At 42.8% G+C, this 26,308-nt stretch overlaps 1 protein-coding gene across 1 annotated transcript; it reads left to right on the forward strand.

Annotated features, from left to right (window-relative positions):
• The first annotated feature begins 4,262 nt into the window (after positions 1-4,262).
• Positions 4,263-26,308, forward strand: nrbp2a (nuclear receptor binding protein 2a). The gene is made up of 18 exons (XM_042705785.1): positions 4,263-5,008; positions 17,706-17,828; positions 18,068-18,169; positions 18,579-18,668; positions 18,894-18,934; positions 20,595-20,689; positions 20,908-20,931; positions 21,465-21,548; positions 22,077-22,132; positions 22,234-22,329; positions 22,462-22,594; positions 22,870-22,972; positions 23,121-23,171; positions 23,267-23,402; positions 23,515-23,568; positions 23,664-23,727; positions 23,944-23,999; positions 24,438-26,308. Exons 1-18 carry the CDS (start codon positions 4,889-4,891, stop codon positions 24,534-24,536), a joined length of 1,527 nt encoding a protein of 508 aa, XP_042561719.1. The 5' UTR covers positions 4,263-4,888; the 3' UTR covers positions 24,537-26,308.

A 26,308-nucleotide genomic window follows, 5' to 3' on the forward strand; every position in this document is an offset into this window, starting at 1 on the left:
TTTCGTCTAAGTTTGCCTTCTTCTTTGCTTCTTGACACCAAAAGTATGGTCATATCAAACATTCCACTATAAGGAATGACTCACATCCGAGGTCATCTTACTATTATTTTTGCAACGTAATGCATCAGCAAGGCAGAAAATAAGGACTACTAGTTCTTCTTATCAGCCCTTGCTTACACACACACACACAGAAGATACACTTTTGAGCAAATACAGAGTTATAAATGTCCGCGAACAGAGACAGAAACGTCATGTTTCAGCTCACAAAAGCGTAAATGTTTCACATTTACTTATCAGTCACATTTACTTATAATCCATTTCTTCATAATCCATATCTCCCATATGATCTTAAAGAAATTAATGCAAAGTTGAATCAAAGGTATTCAAACAATAATGTTCTAACTGTACATACAATCAGTAAATCAACCCTGTGTGGTCAAAAGAAATCCTTTCAGAGGGCTGGTTAGAGTCTAACTATAAGGCTCATAATAAGCCTGCATCTCATAGTCTCAACCTGTAATGTCTTCACTGACATCTTACTTTGACTGTACCTTAGGGTCTGTCTGTTCTATTTTACATTTAACTATTTAGATCAAAGAGAACATTTGTGATTTGATTTGCATTATTAAAGTTACAACAACCATCTGGATTCTTGTGACTTCCAACATTTCTAAAATAATTTACCTGATCCTATATTTACTTCTCGACCATTTGATCCACCACCTTGAATGAGTTCATGCAATATAGCCGTGACACAGGGGCACATCAGGTCAGATTGTGTGGAAGTGTGATGTGCTAAACATCCTTGGCACTTTTCACAAAGAAGTATAATATATTTCAGATTGTCCTGACTTTATGTCATTGGAACATTACATTTCAGAGGGTTTGCCTGATTGAATTTAAGACGTACGGTCTTGTGCTGAAATGGACACTGGAGGGATTGTAAATGAGGCAGTAGGCATCTTTGACCTTGCTGAGCCTTTGCACAGATATGCATAATTGTATGAAGTTACTGAAATTCACTTTCATCACACTGCTGTGTGTGGTGTTAGTGTAAGGCTTGTATGTCAAGCAACTAGCAGCATAGTGGATCTTGTGTGTTCCTATTTAGATGACTGTATGTGACATAATTACTGTGGATTAGATTGGATTTCCATCAAGATCCTTTGCCTTGCCCTTAGTAGGCACACTGAAGTCTTATAAATGGCCTTTTGGAGAATGCTACTTTCTGTAGTTGAACAACTCAAATAATTATCAAGTCATGAACAAGAAATAATGTCTAATAGTTTTACACACTCACTTTACCTGGCCAGTTGAGAGGACATTTTAAAATCCCATGATGTAAACATGCGAACCCCTTCCATAAATCTCTAATTTATGATGGTTTCCATGAAGATAAAAGTGTAACAAAATGTTTTAACTAATCACAAGATCAGATAGGCATTCCTTCAATATTGTATTTTATAAGGTACAAATTAAACTCAAATCAGGACCAATCTTGTTAGTACATGAAAGAGTTTTTTGCTTTTAAATTGTAAATTCCTGCCAGAGTAAATTAAGCACATTTCAGAAACAAATTAGCAGATCAACTCGTGCATCACATAGTCTATTCAGGCGTGAAAGAGCCCCTCAGTCCCTCTCCTCCTCCTCCTGCAGCCTCCTCCTCTGCCCTGGGCCTATAAATTGGGGCTTCTCTGGCCCAGCATCACTTCACCTGGAGCCGCAGCCACAGCCACAGCAGACGATCCACTGAAGCACATCCAGCCTGTGAGTACTGTGCTCTTTTTCTGTATTGCTTTCCCTCTGTCTCTCTTTCTGTCTTTCATTGGCAACGTTATGCAGGCAGAGATTGGGTGCCTTTAGCCAGATATCCGGGTAAGGCTGCACCTCTCTGGACTTCCTGGCTTGTAAGTCCTGGGTATTTTTGACTGCCCTGGGGGCTATCCATTTCACTGTGCACAATCTGAATACTAAATTGATGGGTAACATCCAGTATCTGTTCAATGTGTCTCAAGCTTAATTTCCAGAGATGCCATAGTAGTTTAATTTTGACCTTATTTCTTTTAGCTTTTATGGACAGCAAAGAAATTTTTAATGTTTTCTATTGTAAAACCCACCTAGTCTAGAAAATGCTGGTCTCTCTTCCTTGTCAGCATTCCCTTTAATGATATGGGGGCTCAATACTTCAGTGTACCTGAACCTTCATTTCTCAATAGAGGATATGACACTAAATATGAGTCTTGAGATCATCTAGACTGAGCTCAACATATTCCGAAAATGTTTTACTTTTGTGATTTTATATGTTCTCAAGGCTCTTTTCCATTAAGACAGGACTAGACGATATGTAGTATGCAAAACATAAACATATAGGCCTAAATCACAGTTGCCTTGAATTTACTCTACAGAACCATGAGCAGGAACTACATGTCCAAGTTTGATGAGCTCCGCAAGGGAGACCACCTCTGGTCCAACAACCATGAATGGAAGGCCGTTTTCCAGGTAGCCTTTTTCATGCTAATGTGAAGAATTCAGTTAAGTAAAAGAGTATGATAAAAGAATAACAGCACTCCACACGAGTGGAGTTTTGAGAAGAAGAAGTCTACATTTTGCGTCTGTGGAGATTTACACTGCGTGTTTATAACCATCTGATTTTGGACTGCAGGATGACGGCAACTTTGTGATCTATGGCTGGAGACAGATGTGGTCATCTGACACATCTGGCCAGAGGGAGGCCCACCGCCTCTGCATGCAGGACGACTGCAACTTTGTCATGTACAAGCGCGACAACAAGATGATGTGGCAGACCAAGACCCAGGCATCCGGCGGCTTCAAGATGTGCCGCATGCACCTCCGCAACGACGGCAACCTGGTGGTTGAGAGGGATGGAGAGGAGGTGTGGAACTCCTCCCAGTCCAAGGGTTTCAAATGAGGATGCTGTCTCCTATTACAGGGTGTAGGCACAGGCAACAGTGCACTCTATTTGCACATGAGGAGTCACATGCAATGTTTGATTAATCCGTTCATTCAATAAAAACCATACTGCAGACATACTTTGCCAAGTCTTGTGTCATTGTCATTGTGTTTTCCCTGGCTTTGAAAAGCTGTCTTTGAAGTGGTCTCAAGTAAAATGGGGAGAATTCTGGTCTTCTTCTGGTCTTTTGGTCTGCACACTGGGGAGGTGTGCGAAGTCGGAATTTCACTGGATGAACAGTTAAAAAAGTTTGCATTGCATGCAAAAGTATTGCCAAGTTGACATACGCGTATGGAGACATGTTGTAATACCTTTCAAGGTACAACCATTCTGGGATTTGAGTCACGAATACCCTCAGCATTGTGGGCGTAATGCATTTCCCCCATCAAAGAGAAAGCCAGGAGTGAAAAAACAGTAACAGGCTTTGATATAATGAAATGAAATGCTTGCAAGCCCCCTCGTGGCTACGGCCGAACACCACCCGTGGGAATATCCCTTACCTACCCCACTCGCACTCGTACTATATTGCTTAATTATGATCCATTCGCTAAAGTTGACAATACAATCAAAATTGCATACCTTTCTCCTTGGTACATTTCTCTTCTTCTTCCTTTCTTCTCTTTTTGTATTGCCCCACGGATGGCTTTTGCCTCTTCATATTTCTTTCTAGTCTCTTTCCTCGACGCTTGCTTTAGACCTCTTTAGATTTTTGACAAATTTCCCCCTTATGTTAAATTTATTTTTTTAATGTCAACATATTGGTTGGATATTTAGAAGGGGCGCAAAAAACTCTGCCCAGAAAAAAAAAATGATAATAATAAAAAAAAAATTGCTGGTTGCAGTTTATTTTTCGCCCCCCTCTGGGTGGCGGTCTAGGCCATAGACATAGATAGATCTATGATCTATGGTCTAGATCTATGTCTATGGTCTAGGGAGGAAATCGCCTATGTCGCGTATAGGAGGGACCGCCCATGCTTTTAATAGAGAGAAAGAGGCGCGTGTGTGTGTGTGTGTGTGTGTGATCACCTCTCTTTCCCGTAGCTTTCTTTACTCAGAAGCAAATCTATGGGTGTTTGCTATTTCTACCTGAATCACATATGACTGGGGTCGATTGATCTTGTTTCTGAAACCACAGAATTGCATGATTAGTTCCATCATGCCTAGCAATAAACTTGAGAGATATCTGCATCGGGAAATTCCATTCTATCCACACCCCTACACGCACACCCACCACCATACATGAAAAAGGCGCATTATGATGTTTTAAATATAAAATAAAAAATTAATTATTTTTGCAAGCAATCTGGTTAGTAACGTTACGCCCATAGTTTTGTTATATCAATGAATATCATATAGATATGTGGCGGTAATGCTGAACATGGCTTTAATGGACTGCATATATTTGGATACTTACGGTAGTGTTTTGACTTAGCCGAGAGAGCTAGAGGAAGATCAAATGCTCCCAAGCAAGTAGACCAGGCGCGAATGGGATAGAATTTGTTTAAAGTATGCTAAATCGAAGTGAACCCATCCTCTCACGTAGCCCACGTTAATTGCGGCGGCAATGAAAATAGTTTATAACACGTGGTCAGATTCTGTATGGCGTAACTATTTTTTCGAGGATTCCTGAATTGTGAAACGTTGGCACACGCAAGGATCTCAAAGTGACAGTCTTCGTAGTAGTGGTAACCTAGCCTTAGCTAGGTTACAGCTTTTGAATTTAATCTTTCTAGGCTACGTTTTTGTTCTTCTGCCCAGACACCTTATGGTTCTTGGGGTGAACAGTCTGCGGCCTTGGCCAAATTTGATGAAACAAGGATTTGCATTTTTTCGACTGTTGTGAGACATAGGCAGCGAAAACCTGGATGCGCAGTTCCGAGACAGACCAAGCAAATAAATACACTACGTCAGGATAAAATGACGATGTCTGTCCCGGAGAGGATTTCTGGGTCCGGGGGTAAGGAGGAGGAGAGCGAGGATGAGAGTGAAATCCTGGAGGAAAGCCCCTGTGGACGCTGGCAGAAGCGAAAGGAGCAGGTAGGTTCATAGATGAGTGGTGCGGAATTCAAATATTCGAACTTTACTCGTGCTGCTCATGCTCAAGTTGATCACAAGCGCAACGGAACTGTGATACAGCAGTGGATTTAATGTTTGTCTATACATTACATGGTATTTCGTACTTTTACGGTTTGTGTCTGGTAGTAATAATGCTAATTAAAACAAAGAAAGCATGAACGAAAAGTTGTTATTTCTATGAAACTCGAAGACCCTGTTTTTTGAAACGCAGCTATACATAGGTGTAGATCTACCTTACAGCAGATTCCTATCTAGAGCGATGTTTGTGTGGGTCGCACCCTATTTGAATACGTATACACTGTCCCTTAGGGCTATTTGTCTTTCTTTATGTTCAACATGACATTAGATTTTAAGCAATTAATAGCCTACATTTTGACATAAGAAAGCTTGACCGCTAGTTGACATAACAAAGCTTGTGTTTCAAGGCAACAAGCATCCACTCTCTGCTAGGTTATGAATATGCTGTAGGCCCATGATCCCTTCTTTTTTAAACATAACACAAGCACACGCATTGTATAATACATGGAAAGTATTTGCTCACAGAAGTGTATAGCCTCAAACTTTCATTATCAGTGAAGTTTTCTCAGTTTAAAATTGATTGTTTTTTTTTAGCTCTCATAGCTGGACTGAGTTTTTTGTGACCTTGTTCAAATTCACTGAAGTTGAGCTTTTAAGCTTTTTGTGACCGATAACCCTCAGTTAGGGAATACTAACATCTTATCTCTTGAGGCACACATATTCTTCCTCTGTCACTTACTGATTACCCATCAAGACAACTCGGTTACTTCTAACCCTAGAGTAATCACATGTTTTGCCTACAGCTGTAGATGAGGGGCTCCTCATTTTTTATACAATTCTAAAAAAAAATTCATTCACAGTTTTGTAAACTGAGTAGTTTGTATTTTGTATGTATGTTTAAATCAAGCAGTAGGACACACGTAATATGAGTGTAGGAGTGCAGCTTCTTTGGAGTTTAACAAACTGGTTTGGTCTTTCCTAAGCAGGAGTGTTCTCAGATGAGTCTCCCTGATATTAGCAGAGGTCTATTTTTCGTGGGGAACATCGGGATTGAAGTATATCCGATCTTACAAACAGCCCCCGTCAGTGGAATACAGTCGTTACTGTTTCCTCCAGTTCGTGCTGTTGCGTCAGTGTCGTTACAAGGTGCCCGAGGGCCGGGTGTTGGGCAAGACAGACCTGCTTATAGAACAACAGTGAAAAGCTACACTTGTTCTTAATGTTTTCCACTGAGCAGTTCCCCTTTTCACTGTGTTAGCAATTCATGCATGTGTGTGTGTGTGTGTGTGTGTGTGTGTGTGTGAAATACATGACCAAAAGAGGAAATATGAGAGTGAATACCTGTGTTAGACATGTCTGGCAGATTGGCGAAAAAAAATCAAATCAACAAGCTGTATTCATACAACTATTTCTCTAGTTTACACAGAGGCCTATATAACCTAAAATTCAGAGATGCCAAGATTGTGTGACCTTATAGTGATCTCATTAATCTAGAGTGACCCTATTGAAGTCAGGTAATGGACACTACACAACACCTGAGCAGACAGATATTAAGGACTTTTGTCTCTATTCCCTGTTTTTTTCGTACATATGAGATTGTCCATCTGTCCAAAACTGTTGCACCACGAGTACTGCCCTCATGAGCAGCTGTGTGTGACTGAAAACCCCAGCGGCGTGAAACTAATCATCGAGTCTCAGCAGATCGGTGCGTCATGCTGGTATGTGCATGTCAGTTCTGACACTTACCTGACATTTCACATAAGACACATGTTTATGCTGGAGAGCTGGCAAGTGCTGCCTTTTGCGAGGTGACTTTGCAGAACCTGTAGTGATTTCAGTGAACTTCACTTCACTTCACTTCACTTCAGTTCACTGTGAAATGTCAGTATGCCCATCAGCTTGCGCCTCTACCACAACTTTGCCACTTTTTTTCTGACCAACTGCAGCTCACCTGGGTACTTGTAGGGCATCACAAGACCCCTGTAGAATTTCAGCATTGCTGTGATCTCTGTCCAGATTTGGATGCTTGACCGGGTCCTAAGAATTAGGCAGAAAGACAGAGGGGCGTGAGAGGAAGCGAGAAACTATCCCTCAGGGTTTCCTCCTTTAACATTGTGAAGGACATCAGAAAGGTTTAGGGGTCTCTCAAGTAAGCTCTGATGATTGTTTTGCCTTGTTTACATTGCAGCTTCATTACAGACGAGGACCAGTATTTGCAATCATCTAATGAAGTCATTTGACATTAAAGTTTACAGTCAAGGTACCATTCCAGACAGGATTGCAACACTCAGTTTCAGGTAAAATAATGGGTCAGATGCATCATGTCTGCTTTTTGGAAAAGCGATACTGTGCTGACTAATCTCTTTTGCCCAGAGGTCAAAAGTAAAAAAAATGGATGGAATGAACAGCTTGAAGACCTTCCAGCTTCCACTGATGGAAACACATTGGTATTGCTAAAGAGGCAACCAAATAGTGAAATGAACAGCTTGAAGACATTCCAGTTTAGGTACTTACTCTGCTAGGATGATCATATATTAAGCACCTTTTTAAAAGGCTTGCATTGGCTACATTGCAAATCATACTACATAACTGGAGAGGACTGTCCTGAATAGAGCTTGGTGTGTTTAAACAACTTAGAATAGGTCCCTTGCCAGCTAAATGGGCAGTGTGCGGAGGTGTGAGTGATGGCTGAGAAGCTGAGAAGCTGAGACAGCCCCTCTGAGCTCACACTTAAACAATGCTGACCAGGAAGGGGATCTAATCCAGGACATGGCCCCCAGGTTGCTTACAGCAGTTCCACCGAGTGCCACTGAATGTTTCCAAATGCCTGATTGATTTCACCCCGTTTGTACACCTTGGTTTACTGTACATTCAAAATAGTGCAGAAGACGCATGATTCTCTGCAAGAAACTCTGTTATGTGTTTTAGTCACTGTGACAGTACAGTGAATCATGCAGTGAAGCTCCGTATCTGAATGTTTGTACAGCTAGGCTCTGTTTGACCTGACAAGGTACAGGTTGCTCTCTAGTCCTGCCTTGAGTTCTGTGACCCCAAACAAACCTTGCCGTGGAACATATGTTAAACTTGAAGGGTCTTTTTTTTTCTCCCACAGTCAGCTGTTTTTCAGGCACTCAGCTGTGAGGGGTATTCCACCCTGGCTCCAGGCCAGTGTAAAGAAAAACCAGAGTGATCCATCTGTCTTTATGCATGAAGCCATCCGTTTGGCATCCCCACTCCCCCTTTCTCTTGATCTCTCCCTCTTGCACCTCCTGTTGCGAGACCCTTCCTTGATTTCTGAGAAAAGGCTGATGTTATGAGTGCACACCCATGTTTCCCTATCTCATCCGCCATCGCTGAGGGCTGAAGCCGCAGCAGCAGAGCCCTCCCCACTACCCTCATTCATTTACCCATGATGCTGAGAGCTGCAAAAGCTAAGCTGGGGCCCCTCGAGACCAGGAAGTTGGAGGAGGGCTCAGCACCATGTTGTGGCTTCATGGTAGACCTGTCACTTGGTGGACTTGGTGGTGGTATTATCTGTGTAGAGAAGATGCCAAAATATACCAGTGTGGGCTGTAGTACATATTGGGACCACATGTCTGTGTTTTTTTTTTTCTTATTCTCCCTCTGTTTCCCCTGTTTGTTCCCTATTTTGTTATGGATCAACAGGATTGCTTAGTCATAGGTTTTTGACCTGCAGGGACTAAGGAACAGCACAGTCTAGATCTGACCTTCAGTTCTGGTGAACCGGTCCATTGCCGTCACAGCACTGTATTAGATTATGAAAAGTGCTTCCTCTGACAGGGGGCCCCTGCGCCAGCAAATCAGTCTTCTCAAGGTAGCCTCCCTTGTTCATCATGGGGGGGTATAATAAAATGGCTCCTGTTTGACTGCTGGGTTGGGAAAGATTAATACACCGACCCAAAGAATTACGCCTTACTGAACCCTGCAGCTTGATGCAGTTCCAGAAAGTTCCCATTTACAAGGTTGGATCAATCAATGGATATTGACCAGCTCTCATTCGTCAGGGCAGAAGCTCATGCATCTGTTTGCCCCAGCTGAAGAGGAGCAGAAGTAGAGCAGTCACCACTACAAGGATGCAGACATGACGGGGCTTGTGAGCTGGCCCATGACGACTGCATTCCAGTGGCCTCTCGGATCTGTTCCCTTCATTATAGAGCATGGTGTCCTGTCTCTCACTGCAGGCTCCTGCTGGTGTGGCGATGACTCTGCCTTCCACTAAAGTTGATGTAAACAATCCCATTCCAGCTGTGTTTGTACATACATGCCTACACACATGTTTGTATGTGTGTGTACGCATGTATGTGTGTTTGTGTGTGTGTGTGTGTGTGTGTGTGTGTGTGTGTGTACTGTATATGTGTACAACTTCACTGAGTGAGCATACCATCAGTGAGCATCTTGCGGGCACCCCTGATGGGGAGGAAATGAGATTGACGGTGCCATGTCAAAGGGCCTCTCCACCCACGTGTCTTCAATGTGACTGGGGCCCAGCCTGCATTCTCAGGGTCTCCCTCCTCTCCTCCCCCCCCCCCCCTCAAACAGGAGGTTGGACTGTTTGACACATAGTAACCCCTTCCGAGTTTTTATCGAGAATGTATGAATTTATGGCAGAAGGCTAATGAATATGTAAGAAGGAGAAACATCCCTTGCTCGTAGATTGAAATCTTCTGCTTCATGGATGCCTTGCGTATTAATAGAGCATTTCTCAGCTTAAGTCGCTTGCCATGTGCCACCCTTGCTGTATGGAGTTGCTCCTCTGTAACAGTATAAGATTCACTCATTCCTTGGGCTGCTGAATGTGGCTGGAATAGTCAGCTTTGCTGCCTGAGTCACTTGGCACAATACATCCATTCATAGGCAAAGAATAACAGGGAAGCTTTATGAAAGCGATAGGTACCCTGAAATGATTACCATCCTCTGGGTCTCTGAGCGGCAGATTGCTTCTTGTTGACAGGCTGAGCGTCCTCTCGCTCACATGCCATCACTGGCTGTTTGAAGGAATCATGTGATCCCACATGGTGGCATCTTGTCTTGGACGGTCCTGAGGAAATGAAAATGCTAGACCCAGGTTGTTTATTTGGTTATCGGTTATCACAGTCAAGATTAATTCAGTCTGACGCTATATATTGTATTTGTATCAGAAGCCTTTACTTGGATGACATCTAACTGATGTGCAACCAGGACATTCCAGGAATGTAACAATTGTACATTAATGTAATTACTTTAATTGTACTTAATTGCAACAAATGTCTGAATGTGGGTGCATACATGTTTGCATACTGAATTGTCCTGCAGTGTGCTTTTATAATTGTGTGCTGTTCCTTTAAATGGATCTACTTTCAACCACCTCTAGTGAACTGGTGCATGGAGGAAGCATCATAGAGCAGATGGCCCTTTCAGTTTAAACGTGACATCAGGATTATTGAGCCCTTGTGCTAGCATGACTGTCCATGCATTTACTTGTGTGTGTTTGTGTGTGTGTGTGTGTGTGTGCGTGTGCGTGCGCGTACATGCATGTCCAGGGTCTACATTTGCACTCATCCAGTTGTTTGTGCGTCCATGCATACGTGATGGGAGGTGCACACATTACATAACTACCAGAGCCAGACACAGCCCACAGCCAAACTCATTTTTTAAAGAGAGAGAGCGAGAGAAAATCCTTGTATTTTTCTGCTTTAATCTCTAATTCCTATGTAATCTGTACCGCGCTCAGTGATTTGCAATCTATCTAAACAAAGTGGGCTGGATTTCTGGCATTTGTTATTCATTTAATTTGAAATTAAACTGAAGTTAAAAATGCAGAAAATGACTTGGTTGCACAGAACCTCCTCTAGACACACTAAAATGACACACTTTGTTCTCCGATTCACAAGAAAGTTTTCTCCCAAAGAAAAGCAATGCATAGCCAATGCAATGCATATTTGACCAAAAGAGTTAGATTGGTTGTCTTTCTAAATTTAGTTCTCTGAGAGCCAGGGTTTCTTGTTGTTTGTTTTACCAGGGTTTTTTCTCCCTCCCTCTCTTGGATACATGAGACGCAGGGAAAACATCTTGGACCTAACTCCTGTACTACCGTCCACACTGCTCCACCCACTCCCACTTCACTACATGTTTGTCTTTGGTTGTTATGGGCCAAGAGCCACTCCAGTTAGCTAGCTCCAGGTTCCTGCCAGTTAGCACTCCAGTTACTTTCCCGTAGCAAATGTGTTTTTGATCGGAAGCCAAAAGAGAAACTTTGCAAACCATTTACAATGCAGAGGTACAGTACAAGGTATTCTCTATCTGCTGCTACTGTCAATGAAAAGGACTTTGAGTCCCTGACATTACAGGAGTGGTGTACAACACTCATATGTTTTTGATGGTTACGGGGGTGGAGAGGTGCGGGGTGGGGGATAGGGGGAAGAACGATGAGAGAGCAGCCAGAGGAAACAAAGCTCTCTGTCTATCTGCCCCACTCTTCCCCACACAAAGCATGTCATTCAGTCGTCGGGCCCTCCTGCGGCGACTAACACCGTGTGGGACGGCCAGCTAAAATGAGCAATCTGACATCATTCCTCTCGCCAGGCCGTCAGTTTCACAAGTCCCAAGAAGGGAGAGGCCGCTCTCGTCCCTCTCTTAACTTCTCTCTCTCCCCCAACCCCTGAGTCCACGCTCGAATGCGCCCCACTCTCTGTCCTCCCTCTGTGGCCATGCCATGAACGAGCCTCTGTGTTGCACAGAGCTCCTGGTTTCACGGTCATGCGGTATAAAGCAACTGAGGTTCAGGGAGACGGGGCCTGCGGGTCCCTCTTCCAGACGCGCCCCCCCCCCCTCCCCCCGCCCCTCTGTCCGAGGCTGAGGTACATGCTCACATGCTGCTGCGCTACTCACGGGCCTATGATGTAACGCCCGCCGCCCTTTAGGCTGCTCAGCAGAGAGGAGGAGGAGGAGGAGGAGGAGGTGGCGGCTCTCTCTTCCCTTTCAGGGCTGTGCTGAGTGTGACGGGAGAGGGCTTTTAGTGCAGAGTCACATTAGCTCAGTTTCAGGATCAGACGTGCAGCGCACACACACACACACACACACACACACACACACACATATATACACACACACACACAGTCACTAAGATTCAAAGCTCCCAGACAGTTGCCAAGTACAGAATACAGCACAAAGGGTCTGGTAGTAGGCCCATCTTTACTGTGCAATGAACTTTCTTAGTTTTCTCAGTTCACTGCACTCTTTATCCCTCTTTTTCTTTCCCCCTTCAGACCAATGTTTTGTCTCTCAGACACACATTCTCTCTCTGTCACACACACACTTACTCACTCCCTCATTCTCCTGACCCATGTTCTCAGTCTCAGTAAAGCTGTGCTTTTAGACACACAGATAAAACAGCCAAGGATAGCAGTCACTGCGTGCTGCTTGAGTCTCCTCAGGTTAAGATGAAAACAGGGCAGCACCATCAGCACTCTCCTCTGTCAACAGCACATGGCCGCCAGCTTGCAACAGCAGCACACGAGCCTGAGCAGAGCCCTGTTTGTCCCTTATCAGACAGGGGTTTGTGGTGCTCAAGAACAGAAAGAGTTGGGCAACCTTATACCTTCTTTTTTAGTAGTATTTTGTAGGATTATCGTTTTATCCTTGCATTCAGATCGTCTTCACCACTGTGTTGGAAGGAGTTGTAAATCAGGATTAAAGAGCAGAATTAAAGTAACAACTTGCAACTACTTTTTGAGGTATGGCTTTTTGATACCATCCTCAAATTCACATTGACAACTACACTGCAAGCTTCTATCAGTGTCAACTGGGCTGTTGGTGGTGTTTGCAATGTTTTTGCATAACTTTTAGGCAGTTAGCTTGCTAGTTTTGCAACAGAACATCTTATTGCTGCTTTAATAGTGAATGACCGTAATCAATAATCCAATGAATCTCATATTCATTTGTATTTGTAATTAGACTTAGGCTGTCTGGTTAAGTGTCCTGCCATCTGGAATACTGTGTCCTAGGGATAGCATACGGTGTGATGGAACAGGTGTCTTTCACAACCTCTTATCTAAGGTCATATCAGAATGTCATTGTAGTCCTTATACCCTCAAATACCCCACAGCCTTCCCCCGTATGATACAGGCCTCCTGAAACATTTGCTTACGTCTGGATCCTCTAATAAACAAAGTCCTTTGTGAACCAACATTGTGGCAGTTCCCGTCTCAGAGTAGCTGCCTGATACATATTCATGTAGGGCCGGGACTATTGGTTGACACCCATTCCGCAGTTTAGGATACTTGGACTGTTTCAGTGTCTAATCGGAGACACGGGTGAATCTGCTGATTTAAACATTCCTCTCTGCCTTGATGCGCATCATTGCATGAATAATGGCTGTTTCCTGATTGATCATTCTCTGACCGAGTCTCCACCTATCTGTGGTATTAGGAAAAAATGACCAGTGTCTTGAGCGTTTATCAGACTCTTTTGTGTGTCTTGTGAGCTTCAACTATGTTAGCCTTTAGCCATCATCCAATAAAAAAAATAAAAAAAATGATTTTCCCAGTCGACACATATCTATGGTTTTTGGACTCGCCATGTGTGCAATTGGCTGCTCATCGAATTTATTATGTCAGCTCATTTTGAGTGGTCAGTCCCCACCACAACTGAGGAGAGTTTGAAATGCCCTGTTCCCAAAAAGCCCCAATGTTTTGGGTTATAAATCAGAGCCAGTCAATAGCGGGCTTATAGTGTGCCGTTCATTCTGGAGCTGAAAAGAAGTGTGTGTGTGTGTGGCTTTCCATTCGGGCCCCTGGGTTAGATAACCCAAAATGACCCAAAACAGCTGTATGTTTGGGGTATTCCGCATCCTGTTTGAAATGAAAGGACATGGGGCCTGGCAGCTGGAAATACCAGAGGCGCGAATCGCCTCGAGCTCCGCCTGCCACAGCGCTTTCGTAATCTGTCTTTTATCTAAACGTGTGGCCTAGCATGTCCCAGCACATTCTTTATGCCATTGTGAACGCCTCTGAGGTTGAGGCTCAAAGTGGTTTAGTATTGTCTAAAGTGTGCTGAGGGCCCTTCACCCCCTGCACGCACACACACACACACACACACACACACACACAAACAAACACATTTCCCCTGCTGGAACAAGGTGGATTTGTGTCCTAAGTTGGATCTGAAGCATCCTCATTAATTATTCCATTGCAGTCAGTAATAAGGTTCCATTGCTGTGATGAGAATACAAACAGGATAGCGGGATCATTGTATTGCTAGACCGCTTGTGTCGGTGTTAGAGAAGGGCTACACTCATGTCATGTCATCTCATCTCATCTCGTGTTCTCTCCTATGCGCTCTGTATGGGTCACCCGGTCAAAGTGGCAGTAGGGGGGACCCCCCTGGGGCAGAGCCTGCACCTGCAGCAGCTCCAGGAGTCTGCCCTGTGCTCCGCTTCAACCCAACACTGTAACTATAGCAGGCAAGTAGTGGAGCGGATGCCTTCCGTTACTTTGTGTGCATTTCCTGTCCCTGTGGAGGAGGCCTTGAGGTCCTGGAGTTTTCTTGGTATTGCACCCGGGCTGGAGATCAGAGTTATAGATACTGTCTAAGCGCTTGAGATTGGCTTGTGGGATGAAGGACATGATAAATGACAAGGTTCTGATGTGTTGTGAAGAGATAGGAGCACTACGTCACACATGCATGGAGGTAATAAACCAAGGCCTGGCCAGACACTGCAGGAGCGGCAGAGGCCTGCTTCATAAATAATGCTTGAGGGGTAATAGGAGGCTGTGACGCCGGTGGCCGTACAGTAGCAGTGAGGAAAGGGGGTGTCAGGGCAGGAAATGAAGCCTGGAGGGTTTGTTTACCGTGGGGATCTCGGTACAGGGGTTCAAATGTCCATTAGCTAAGAGAGACCCACTTCTGCATTGACAACCTGTGTCTTCCAGGGGTAAACATGGAAACAGTGCAAATGCCTGTGAAATTCTGCAGAACGCAGGGAAAATACATTACATACAAATTCTACTATTTGCTACTTTGTTAAAGCTTCCAATATAGGTGTAAAAATGTATTAATTCACCTCTTCTTAATCAAGACGTTTGCAGTATGTCATTTAACCATGTCTCGGTGTGCTTCCATTACCCATGGTGCATTACAACATCAGCATTGTGAGACGGTCTTGAGCTCGCCCTGGATCTGGAGAGGAAGCAGAGCTTTTTTTGTTGCAAATTCTTTTACAGCACTATGCAAACATTCCCCAGGTTTAACAAGCATGCAGAAAAGCTAATAAAGCCCAAATGGAACTGCCTCGCCTGGCCCCGTAGGTTGATAATGGTGTCAATAGAACTCCACTACCAAACAAAACTGTTGGGTCAATGAGTGCCACACAGTGTGTCTGTCTGAGGGGGCCTGGTTTAGATTCAGATGTTTTATTAACAGTTGCAGTAGTCTACTCTTCTTGCTGTAAGTAAGGCAAGTCTGTGTTTGATGCCGTGGTTCTTTCAGACTAATTATACTTCCCAGGGCTTCAGGAACCTGTAATTAAGTAGCCATTCATAAAGAGGACAGCCTCCTGTACAACAGTCAGTAACACAGTTGTGAAAAGTGTGATAGTTTTAGACTATCCAAACTTGAGGTACTCATTTGGTGGACAGTGTTAGCAATAGTTTTAAAGGTGCAGTAAGTACTCTTACTTCACACCCAGCGGTAATTTGGGTTTTTTTCAACATGGGCTGTATTTTTTTTTTTTGTCTTTTTGGGTCAAAACCTTTACAAAAAAAAGGACAACGAACGATCAAAATTGGTCCAGTACAGCAACTACAAAACTGCTATACAATGAAATCCTATGGGGCAAGCATCTGCGTCAAAGTAAACCGCTTGTTTTTGCCACCGACAGGCTCAGGCACTCAAGGGAGGGGTGTATTTGGTTTTCCAGAATCACTGGATTTTCATTTGTCGCACTCCTCTAAGCTTGTTTTGTCACCATTGTTGTACTTGTTCGACACACTCCCTCACTAGGCCATATTTATTTATTGCCTGTGGTGCTGTGTTTAGTTTTTCTGCTGGTTGCTGACCTGGCCTGATCTTGCGCTCCAAGCGAATGCATTGAAGGCAGAGCACGCAGTGAAGGCCCTGACCGTCAGCGCTGAGGTTCAGGCCTGAGCCTTAAGTAGAACAGCTGTATCTCAGCATGTGGTGAGCATGTGACATGAGACTGGCTCCAAAACCACTCGTGGCATTTTTGTAGACATAGGCTAAATTAGTCTTTTATGGGACGCAGTTTGTTTGATTCAGTTAACCTAAAATATTCTTTCTGATTCGTTCACCAACCAGTGCCACATTTGCATGAAATAGATCTGAAACACTTGTGCCCCGAAATGTAAAAAAAAAGCTCAAAAATTATTATTTAACCCAAATAGCGTTATAGCTAAATATCACCAATAAGTCCTGTGAGAAATTATTTTTGTTATTGAATAGTCTTGGCAACATTGTAACAATCTTTGGAACATTTCTTTTGTAACTTGGTGCGCACAGAGCCATTGACTACAGGGCTGATATCTCAATGATCTGTCAATGTGGGAGCAAAGGGATTCCAAGATGGCACAAACTCGTGGAGGGAGATTACTGCCTAACGCTAGTGTTATAATACGCAAGGATCCGCTAGGGTCAGAGTGACATAAATGTTGTCATCAGAGTGTATATGAGAGGCTCTGGGCGGAGGTCCATGTACCCTCTAATTGTTTTGTGACTATGCTACAAGGGCACCAACTTTAAATTCCAAGCAGACTAGAAAGTAGCATGATAAGAACAACTACCACCCATGGTGTCTGTAGCTGTCTATGGAAGCTGTCCGCAAGGAAGTATGAAGGGGCAGGTATACTCCTGCGGACACGGCTTTGCGCAGTATAGACATGGACGTGAACATGGGTGTCTTCAAAGTATATAAAGTCGTTTTTCAGCTGTTGCTGACTCGTCTTCGGGCACAGGCTCAATCACTTAATCACAGTGTTTGAATTGATATCTCTACATCGTGTGAATCTACAGCAAAGACTTTTTTTTTTTTTTATAGGTCTATAGTTTTCTCTGCCCCTTCAACCTACTCCTGTATCTAAATAGGTAAACTGTTACCTACCTTAAAATACCGTTGCTGGTGATACAATCGGCTATGATTCGCTGAAGCATGAAATGAACGAAACTCTCTTTTTACCAGCGAGTCTCCTGTAGTTCTATTCCCAGGATGCAAACAAACTAATGAAAATGTGCATCTGTACTGCATGTTGCTTTGCATAAAAGTGTCTGCTGAATAAATCAATTGCATAAATAGATCCTCCATTTTCATTCACATGAGTAGGGAAGGTTATAAGACTGCCTGGTGTTTTAGGTGTTTGTAAAACAAATATAGTTTAGTTGAGCCTAGGTATTTACATGGTCACAGGCAACGGCCTAGTGTTTACCGTTATTTCAGGAGAATCTGCATTTGGGTGTTGTGCCAACATGAATGAAGAGCTAGCGCTCGTCACAGTACCATCATGCTGGTGGAGACCGCTCAGGGTGACCCCTTTAAACTGAGTGCTCCTCTATGTTATGAATCAGGCTATGCTATCTCTGTATTGCTTGTCGTTTCACCAGTGACTGTATTCCTGTTGTGTGTTAACTCCAGCTCAGCCAAGGTAATGTGCCTGGGCTCGAAAGCGCCTCCCTGGCCATGGACACGGAGGAGGGAGTGGAGGTGGTGTGGAATGAGGTCCAGTTCTCGGACAAGAAGGTCTTCAAGTCTCACGAGGTGTTCATCCGTCCTCTCGCATTCTTCATTTTAAAGACAAATAGCTGCATCACCCCTCCGTTTTATCACCAGAGCACCATGGAATGTGTGTGTGGATTTGTGTATTGGGTGGAGTGTGCTTTTAAGAAAATATTTGGCTATTCAACTAGAAGTCCAAAACCCAATGTACTATTTAAAATTGACCTTACCCTTAAATGCATGCCTAACATTTTTCTTTTGTGCGTGTGTGCGTGCCTCAGGATAGGATCAAGGAGATGTTTGAGAACCTCATGCAGGTGGAGCATCCCAACATAGTCAAGTTCCACAAATACTGGCTGGACGCGAGGGAGAGCCGCGCACGGGTGAGAGTCACAGGGTGTGACGCCCAAATACTATGGAAACGCACGCACGCACGCACACCCCCCAATTACACTTTTTGCACACCCTTTCCCTCACACACATGTAAACACATACGCAAACACATCTGGACACATTTACAAATGCTGCTTTGAAGAACTTGCTTTGTCCGTGTGCGTCCTTTGAGTTCGGTGTTAGCTTGAATAAAGCACTTATTATGTCATTCGTGGCTGCCTGTCAACACGAAGGGTCATGAACTCTGTGCCGCACATACTTGCTTTCTAAGAACAGGTCTGAATTATGCTGACTGGAGGCATTTATGGTTGTTAACTTACTGACAGGCTCAATAATAGGAGGGCATGACACACACACACACACACACACACACACACTTAAATTATTCTCTGCTTCTAGGTGATATTCATCACAGAGTACATGTCCTCAGGAAGCCTTAAGCAGTTTTTGAAGAAAACCAAGAAAAACCACAAGACTATGAATGGGAAGGTGAGATGCATTGGTCAAAAATATAGCCATCCTTGTTTGTTGTGTACAGCGCCCTCTAGTGTTTAATGGGAAATGCAGAGGAGTAATCTAGTGCTGCTGTCACCCTGTTTCCTATCCTGTTTTCTGTCCTTGCTCTCCATGTCCTGCTGAAATTCATGTTCCTATTTTCATGTAACTGTCACTCCTTGTCCTGATGTCTGTCTTGCCCTTGCTTGTCTGTCTCAGGCCTGGAAGCGTTGGTGTACTCAGATCCTCTCAGCAATGAGGTGAGAATCATGCCAGTCAGATCCCAGAGCACTGCCATTCATTGCAGATGAACTGTTTAAACCAGTGGTCACCAACCTTTTTTGGCCAAAGATCACAACCTCTGCCCTGGTGACAGGCAAGATCTACCTATTGAGGCGTTGAGAAAAAAAGACTGTCCAGACTCCAGACTGTACTTACAACTTAACTTTTTATTTAGCCTAATTGTAATTGAATGAAATTAAACACTTTGGTCCAGCTTTCAAATTGATGTGGCCAAGAACACACTAAATCATTTAATTTCAGTGCAACATAAAAAGGAAAATATTTGTTAACCGCACACAATATGAACAAGAAAAAACACATTTGCAATGAGCAGGCTGGATATGAACTGCTTTATTTATCAACTGAAGTTACAACAGAACCACACAACACTGACCATCTTTGTTTTCAGATCATTTGAGTTGTTTTGAGGCCCCCGTGTTGCCACTCTTTAGAGGAGAATCAAGGAGAAGCACATCTTGCAATTGGCTACCTTAGATAGTTTTTCTAATGATTGAATAGAATAGAATAGAATAGACTTTATTTGTCATTGTGCATTAGATACACAACGGAATTTGTTAACAATGCCAGATGAATGCACCTTTCTATGGAGTTGAAGGCTTAACAAGCTAATCAGACTAATTATGTGTTGCAATTATTCAGTATTGAGTAGTTACAGGTATTCAAATCATGAAAATGATTAGGGTGCCTAAATATTTGCACAGCCTATTTTACGACGACAGTACGACAATATGCGTGCATATTAATATTTCGAAAACCAACGCGGTAATTGGAATGAAGTGGGAGTGGCCGATAACTAACATAAGCGCAAACGTACTCATGTAACGTGTCACCTTTAACATTAATATTTAGAAACACGTTGCAGTGTTAAACGAGTCGTAGAAGTTGAAATAGACAAATATCTGCCTGGAAAACCGTTCGTTTGGGTAAGCTAATCTATAAATAGACTTTTTTTTTTACAAACTGGCCGATAACCAACATAACAATGACATCCAAGAGAGCTCGAGGATGTTATGCACGCGAGTTGAGCCTAGTTGCGAGCTGTCAGACTGATGGAAATCTCTCTACATTGGGCAGACATTCTGCAACTGTACCCAATCCGACAGTACCCGACAATGACCACTGCCGCACGCTGACCCAACTGTTGGTGTTTGTTGGCGTTTGTTGGCGTTTGTTGGAGAATGTTGTCGTTTGTCGGGGCAGTGTGCAAGCTGCTTTAGAAGGGGCATTTAGTGGGAAGGGCTAAATTTGTGAGAAATCGTTGGTGATTACATTCACATCAACTCTACGGACATCCTCGGATTTAAATAGCTGGCGTTCATGAATCAGGCGGAGATCTTTTCTGACTTCCGAAGTCCGTAAGAAAACATTTCAGAAGACACTTCAGAAAATGTTCAATTTTTTTTTTTTTTTTTTTTTTCTGTATTTAAAAAAATAATAATTTTGGAGTTCGACAGGGAAGGTCTTCGAGATCGACACGTCGATCACGATCGACGGGTTGGCGACCTCTGGTTTAAACCAATCTCTAAGCCACTGTGGATGTGTATTGTATAGTACAGAGTTGTAAATGATATGGGGTTAATAAAGTGTTTAAAACTTTCTGTTTTTCTCCCTCAACAGTTACTTGCACTCATGTGATCCACCCATTATCCATGGCAACTTGACTTGTGATACCATTTTCATACAACACAATGGGCTAATTAAGATTGGTTCAGGTAAAAAAAAACTAATAAAAAACAGCATAGCTAAAACCACCTGGGCATGGAATAGTAAATCCAACAGCCTTGGAACACACTCCTCTGTATTTAGATCAAAAATGAACATAGACTAATATAAATCAAATTACAGCTCCTAGGAGTCACATGCTTTGCTTGTAATATGAATATGCACTGATACTGTTAAGTTAATCTATCTCTCTCTCTCCTCTCTGCAGTCTGGCACAGGCTGTTTGTCAATGGTGAGAATCCCACTCTGTTTGGCATCACTACAAAAATGATTGTTGCCCACTGGTCAAAAAACGTGCAGTCACCACACAGAGAGAGAGGCCTTAGGCATTAATTGTGTGATGAAAACATCATTATCTAATTTGGGTTTGTGGTGAACATTTCACTTTTTTTTTTTTTTTTTTTAAGTTACCTCTTACTCAATCCATGTGACCAAAGGAATGTCTGTATGGCTAAATTTGGTGTCCGTGAACTTCTGTTTTCCTATTTAGCTCCTATGGTCGTGACGGCCCTTTCTAGCAAATGATTTTCTCATGAATATGTCCTTGCAATGCGATTCAGTGTGGTGCCTTATTTACTGCTTGGTTAATCAAATGAAGACCACATTCTGCCTCTACGAGTACATTCCTGCTGCAAATGGCTTTATGAATATGCTTCACAATGTGTTTACTGTGGTTAACAGACTGACATGAGTCATTACAGCATGCACACACACGTACGCACGCCCAGCGTGTTTATCAAAACTGCCCGTCTGTCCTTTCTGTAGTGTTCCCGGAGGCGATCCATGGGAATGTACACCAGCACCGAGACGTGCAGAGAAACCAGCACTTCTTCGCTCCGGAGTATGGCCGTGAGTAACCGTCTAGTTCTCTTCCTGAGTTTGTTTTGTCTGTCTGATTCTTGTCTGATTTTCTTCCCTCGCTCTCTTGAGCGCACCTCCCCCCTCCCCCCACCCCCCTCAGAACATCACTCGCCTCACACTTGCTCAGTACAGCGTTTCCCTGGGCTATTGTTCATGGTCTTGCTCTGATGTTTTGTATAATGCTCTTAAAATCCCTTCCTGACATGCCCTGACACCCAGATTGCTATATGCAAATGTTTGAGAAACTTTACCTTGATCCACATTTATTATGAACTGAATTATGTAAGATTGGGCTGAGCGAACTATGACCCTGAGGCTATTTGTCCTTCTAGATTCTGAGGATGACTACTCCATTGACATATATTCTTTTCCTTCTAGATTCTGAGGATGACTACTCCATTGACATATATTCTTTTCCTTCTAGATTCTGAGGATGACTACTCCATTGACATATATTCTTTTCCTTCTAGATTCTGAGGATGACTACTCCATTGACATATATTCTTTTCCTTCTAGATTCTGAGGATGACTACTCCATTGACATATATTCCTTTGGCATCTGTGCCTTGGAGGTAAGTGACTACCCGGTGGTTATTAAGTCAGCATTACCTAAATGTAAAAGTAATGCAAATAGGATCATGGTGCTTTTGAAAGTTTTAGTTTCTTTCTGTAGATGGCCGTCTTGGAGATTCAAGCCAATGGGGACAATGCTGTGTCTAAAGAAGCCGTAACTTATGCAGGGGAGTCACTGGAAGAGCCTCTCATGAGGGTAAGATGCATAATGGATCATAGGTTTGCCTAAGACATTTTACATCACTTCAATTCACTGAATGTTAGGTGTGTTGAAAATCATCTGGATTAACAGACCATGCATATGTCTTGTCTGTCCTGTAATGTATAGGAGTTTAGTCAGTCCTGCGTGCATGCTGATCCTAAGATGAGGCCTACTGCCCATGACCTGCTATTCCACAGAGTTCTGTTTGAAGTGCACTCCCTGAAGTTGCTAGCAGCTCACTGCTTTATTAACAACCAATGTGAGTATGCAGAGTTGTTATGATGAACTTTGGAAACAGGAATGGATGGGGACCAGCCAATACTGATGGCAGCAACTACCTGTGAATTTTGAGTTGTAGTGAAAATGGATGACATGTCCTTCACTAGATTCTGTCAATAGAAAGTAAGAAACCTTAAAAATAAAGTATAAAAAAAAAAAGAAAGTAAGAAACCAAGTTTGATTACAGGTTATTGGAATATAGTTATAATGATATAATATCCTGACGTGTGTGTAATTTCATCACATTTTAACCAGACCTGCTTCCAGAGAACTGTGTGGAGGAGAAAACTAAATCTTTTGATCCAAATGGCATAATGGCAGAGATTGATCATACAGATCGCCCAGGAGTCCAACTGAAGTAAGACCTTTGACTTTGTTTTTGAATGAACAAATGAATATATGAATGAATAAACAAATGAATATATATCTGTGTGTGTATATACCATGTGTGTGTGTGTGTGAATATATACCATGCTTATTGTTCTCCATTCTTATTGTTCTCGAAGGTACTCCCATGTTTCTCCTCTGGAACTTGACAAATTCTTGGAGGATGTCAAGTAGGTGACAATTTTACACACCATAGCAACTAGTTAAACGTTTAATTGCATTGCTTTGTGCCACTGAAGTAACATTGCCTTTTTTACTTGTCCAGAAATGGGATCTACCCTTTGATGAACTTTGCCTCCCAGAGGCCCCACGCCATGCCCCGTGCCCTCTCCCTGTCTCAGGAACACATGGAGACGGTGAAGACGCCCAGCCCAGAACCCCAGGAAACCGAAACCAGAAAGGTGAGTGAGCTGGGCAGGACTTGGTCCAGTTCAGTTGTGTTATGCCACTCTAATGTCTGTGGTTGATCTGTGGGTCTTTGGCTGTGCTGAGCTTGATGTTTTTGCCTCATAGGTTGTTCAGATGCAGTGTAATTTGGAGGCCAGTGAGGAGGGAAATATATGTCATGTGAGTTGCCACATTTTGATACACATGTGCCTCTTGACCAGTTAATTCTTGTTAAAGTGATTTTAAATCTCTCTCAACTTCTTTTTTGTCCGTAGCTCTCTCTGTTTTTGAAGATGGATGACAAACTTCATCGCCAGCTCAGTTGTGATATTCTTCCCAGTAAGTGCAATTATTCCATCCTTGTTCTCTAGTAGGAAAATAACTTCACAGATGGGCCCCGAGTCATTATGATATGTTTGTTTATTGTTAAGCTTCCTAGTAATACAAGTTTAGACGATTAGTAATACCATAGTCTAAAATATACACTGTTGTAATTGTCATTCTGTCCAGAGTTCCAACTATAAACTTAATGTGACAAAAAATTATGTCCCTCAGCGGACATGCCGAGGGATTTGGCCAGCGAGCTTGTTCACCATGCATTCATTTGTGAGGTAAGCAGGCCAACCCCCTAGGTTTCCTGAAACTGCTCATGTCTGCCGTAGACAACTACAACAGAGTTCAGCCTTTTAAGCTGGTGAAAAATTCATGTCGCCTGGTTAATTGTCCATAATTTGACTGAATACCTCTAAACGTACTACTCTGTGATGGCAACCCGACCTAAAAAAGGCAAATAATTGTATAGCTAGCAGATGCACTCTCATTCAGATCAACTTCTCTAAAGCTTTAACTTTAAAGGCACTGAACCAGCAGGTGAATGAGGGTGTGCTAGCTAACCACTTGCTCAATGCTGGGCCTCTTAATTCAGTCAAATGGGTTCTGTCACGGAGCAGTACCTTTAGGGGTTTTGGGATGCAGCCACTTAGTCAGTGCACTTAAGAAGGTGCTGTTCAGTGTCACTGATATTCCTGTACTGTGCCTGTGCTGTGCAGGAGGACTGTGAGAAGCTGGCAGGCTTCCTGGAGGAGGCTCTGGGTAAACACTGGGAAGGCTCCTCTGCCTCCACGTCAGTCACGGCCGTGATGCAGTGAGGCTCGCTCAACTGTCAGGGCTGCTCCACGTCGTATCATCAGGGACCATGGACGTGGAGTTTGTGGAGAGGGAGAGCAACAACGAGTGAACGAAAGACAAAGGGTGATTCCCATGGAGGGAGGAGATTGGATGAGTCTCACAAATCAGCATGAACAGCAAAGGAATTCCAAAGAGGACTTACCTGAAGCCTCAGGACACTCTCACTTTGGCAGAGTACTTGAGGGAGGTCTGACGGCTGAGAAGCTATCCCACAATGCCACAGAAGTGATATTCCACAAGACTCTATAGGTTTTTTTTTTTTTGTACATTTTTATTGTTTTGTCATGTTTTAGTTTTTGTTTAAATGGGTTTGGTGTTTGTGAAAACCATCCAACCCTCACTGACTTCTCATCTTTGGTTACATACATTTTACCGTCCAGGTGACCAAAGACAGGAAAACGGCTTCAAAGACAGTCAGGAGGTATTGGATGTCAGAGGATCAGGAAGGGAGAGCAAGAACGCTAAAGGTCCAAAATTATGAATGCTCCCTACAGAGCATCTTTGCCGTCTTAAAATGTCTGTGTTATTGACTATACTGATCTTAAACTATATCACTACTTGTATTAAACATGTTTGTTTTTAATGCATTATGTTTAAAGCTTGATGATTTTCAGCACTTAAGATTTTTGTCATTCTGCCACAGTTTGAGCACCTGTATTTGTATACTTGTCTTGGTCAGGAAATCAGTGGCAGTGCAGATCAAAAGTAACCTGTAGCCCTGACTTCCTTCTAAACATGAATTAGACACTTGACATGCAGACTGTTGTCCCTGTGTGTGATTAGATCTTATAATGCACTAAGTGCCTGATTTAGACAGGAATGTGTCAAATCTGTATTTGCCAACCTTGTTGACTCATGGGTGCAGCCTACACTAATAATCCAGCTCCCAGCTATTTACAGTTTCCCAAACAGGTGTCCATTGGTTAGAGTAAAATCACATTGCGGGTTTGTCTCTTCACTTTACTTTTAGGAAATATCACCCAGCTCAGCCATACATTGCAATTGAAATGATACTGTCAATTACCAGTATATACATGAATGAAGCTTGAAATTCAGTGAAACATAAGCGAACATGAAATACGGTCACTCTTTTCTGCTTTAAATCTTGAAGGGCAAGCCCCGCTCACTTTTTTTATTTAAATGACCTCATCAGTACACAACATCCTATTTTGTTGGCAAGAAATCATGACTGGTTTCACTGCTCTGACTGGGATAGTCTAGGTTATGAAAGGGGATGTTGCAAGGATATAAGGTATCCCGTTCTTGAAGATAATACTGTTGCTAATAAACCTTCAGTCACATTCACTTTGCTGAAGAAAGCCTGTGAGAGGGTGAAATCCTGAATCACTCTTTAGAGGTATACAGTATATTTAATGTAACATGAATACAATAATCCTACTGTATTGGTTTTTCAGTTTTTCAATTTGTCAAAGTCTACCTGTACCAGTATCAGTGAGACTGCATGTTGAATGATTGCTAAAATAAATTCCAGTTATTGATATTATTTAAGGCTTTAAATTGGCATGATGTGCATGGAACCTTTCAGCTCATTTTCAAATAAATCTTGTTAGGAATTTGACCAAAGCTGGGTTAATTTTTTTTTAAAGCATACAATAGATTTTTATTTGGTAAATGTTTTTATCTTGCTGAAGCCGAATCATGAAAATAACCTGCAATAAACGGGCAACATGAATGTGCACAATAAACGCAAAAGCCTTGAATTCACATGTAA

Source organism: Clupea harengus, unplaced genomic scaffold (genome assembly GCF_900700415.2).
Source record: "Clupea harengus unplaced genomic scaffold, Ch_v2.0.2, whole genome shotgun sequence".
Classification (NCBI taxonomy): Eukaryota; Metazoa; Chordata; class Actinopteri; order Clupeiformes; family Clupeidae; genus Clupea; species Clupea harengus.

Coding starts and splice junctions, on each gene's coding strand:
- nrbp2a (XM_042705785.1), top strand. CDS start 4,889: ATGACGATGTCTGTCCCGGAGAGGATTTCTGGGTCCGGGGGTAAGGAG. Junction 20,690..20,907: donor GCTAATTAAGATTGGTTCAG/GTAAAAAAAAAC, acceptor TCCTCTCTGCAG/TCTGGCACAGGCTGTTTGTC. Junction 23,172..23,266: donor AAATTCTTGGAGGATGTCAA/GTAGGTGACAAT, acceptor TTACTTGTCCAG/AAATGGGATCTACCCTTTGA.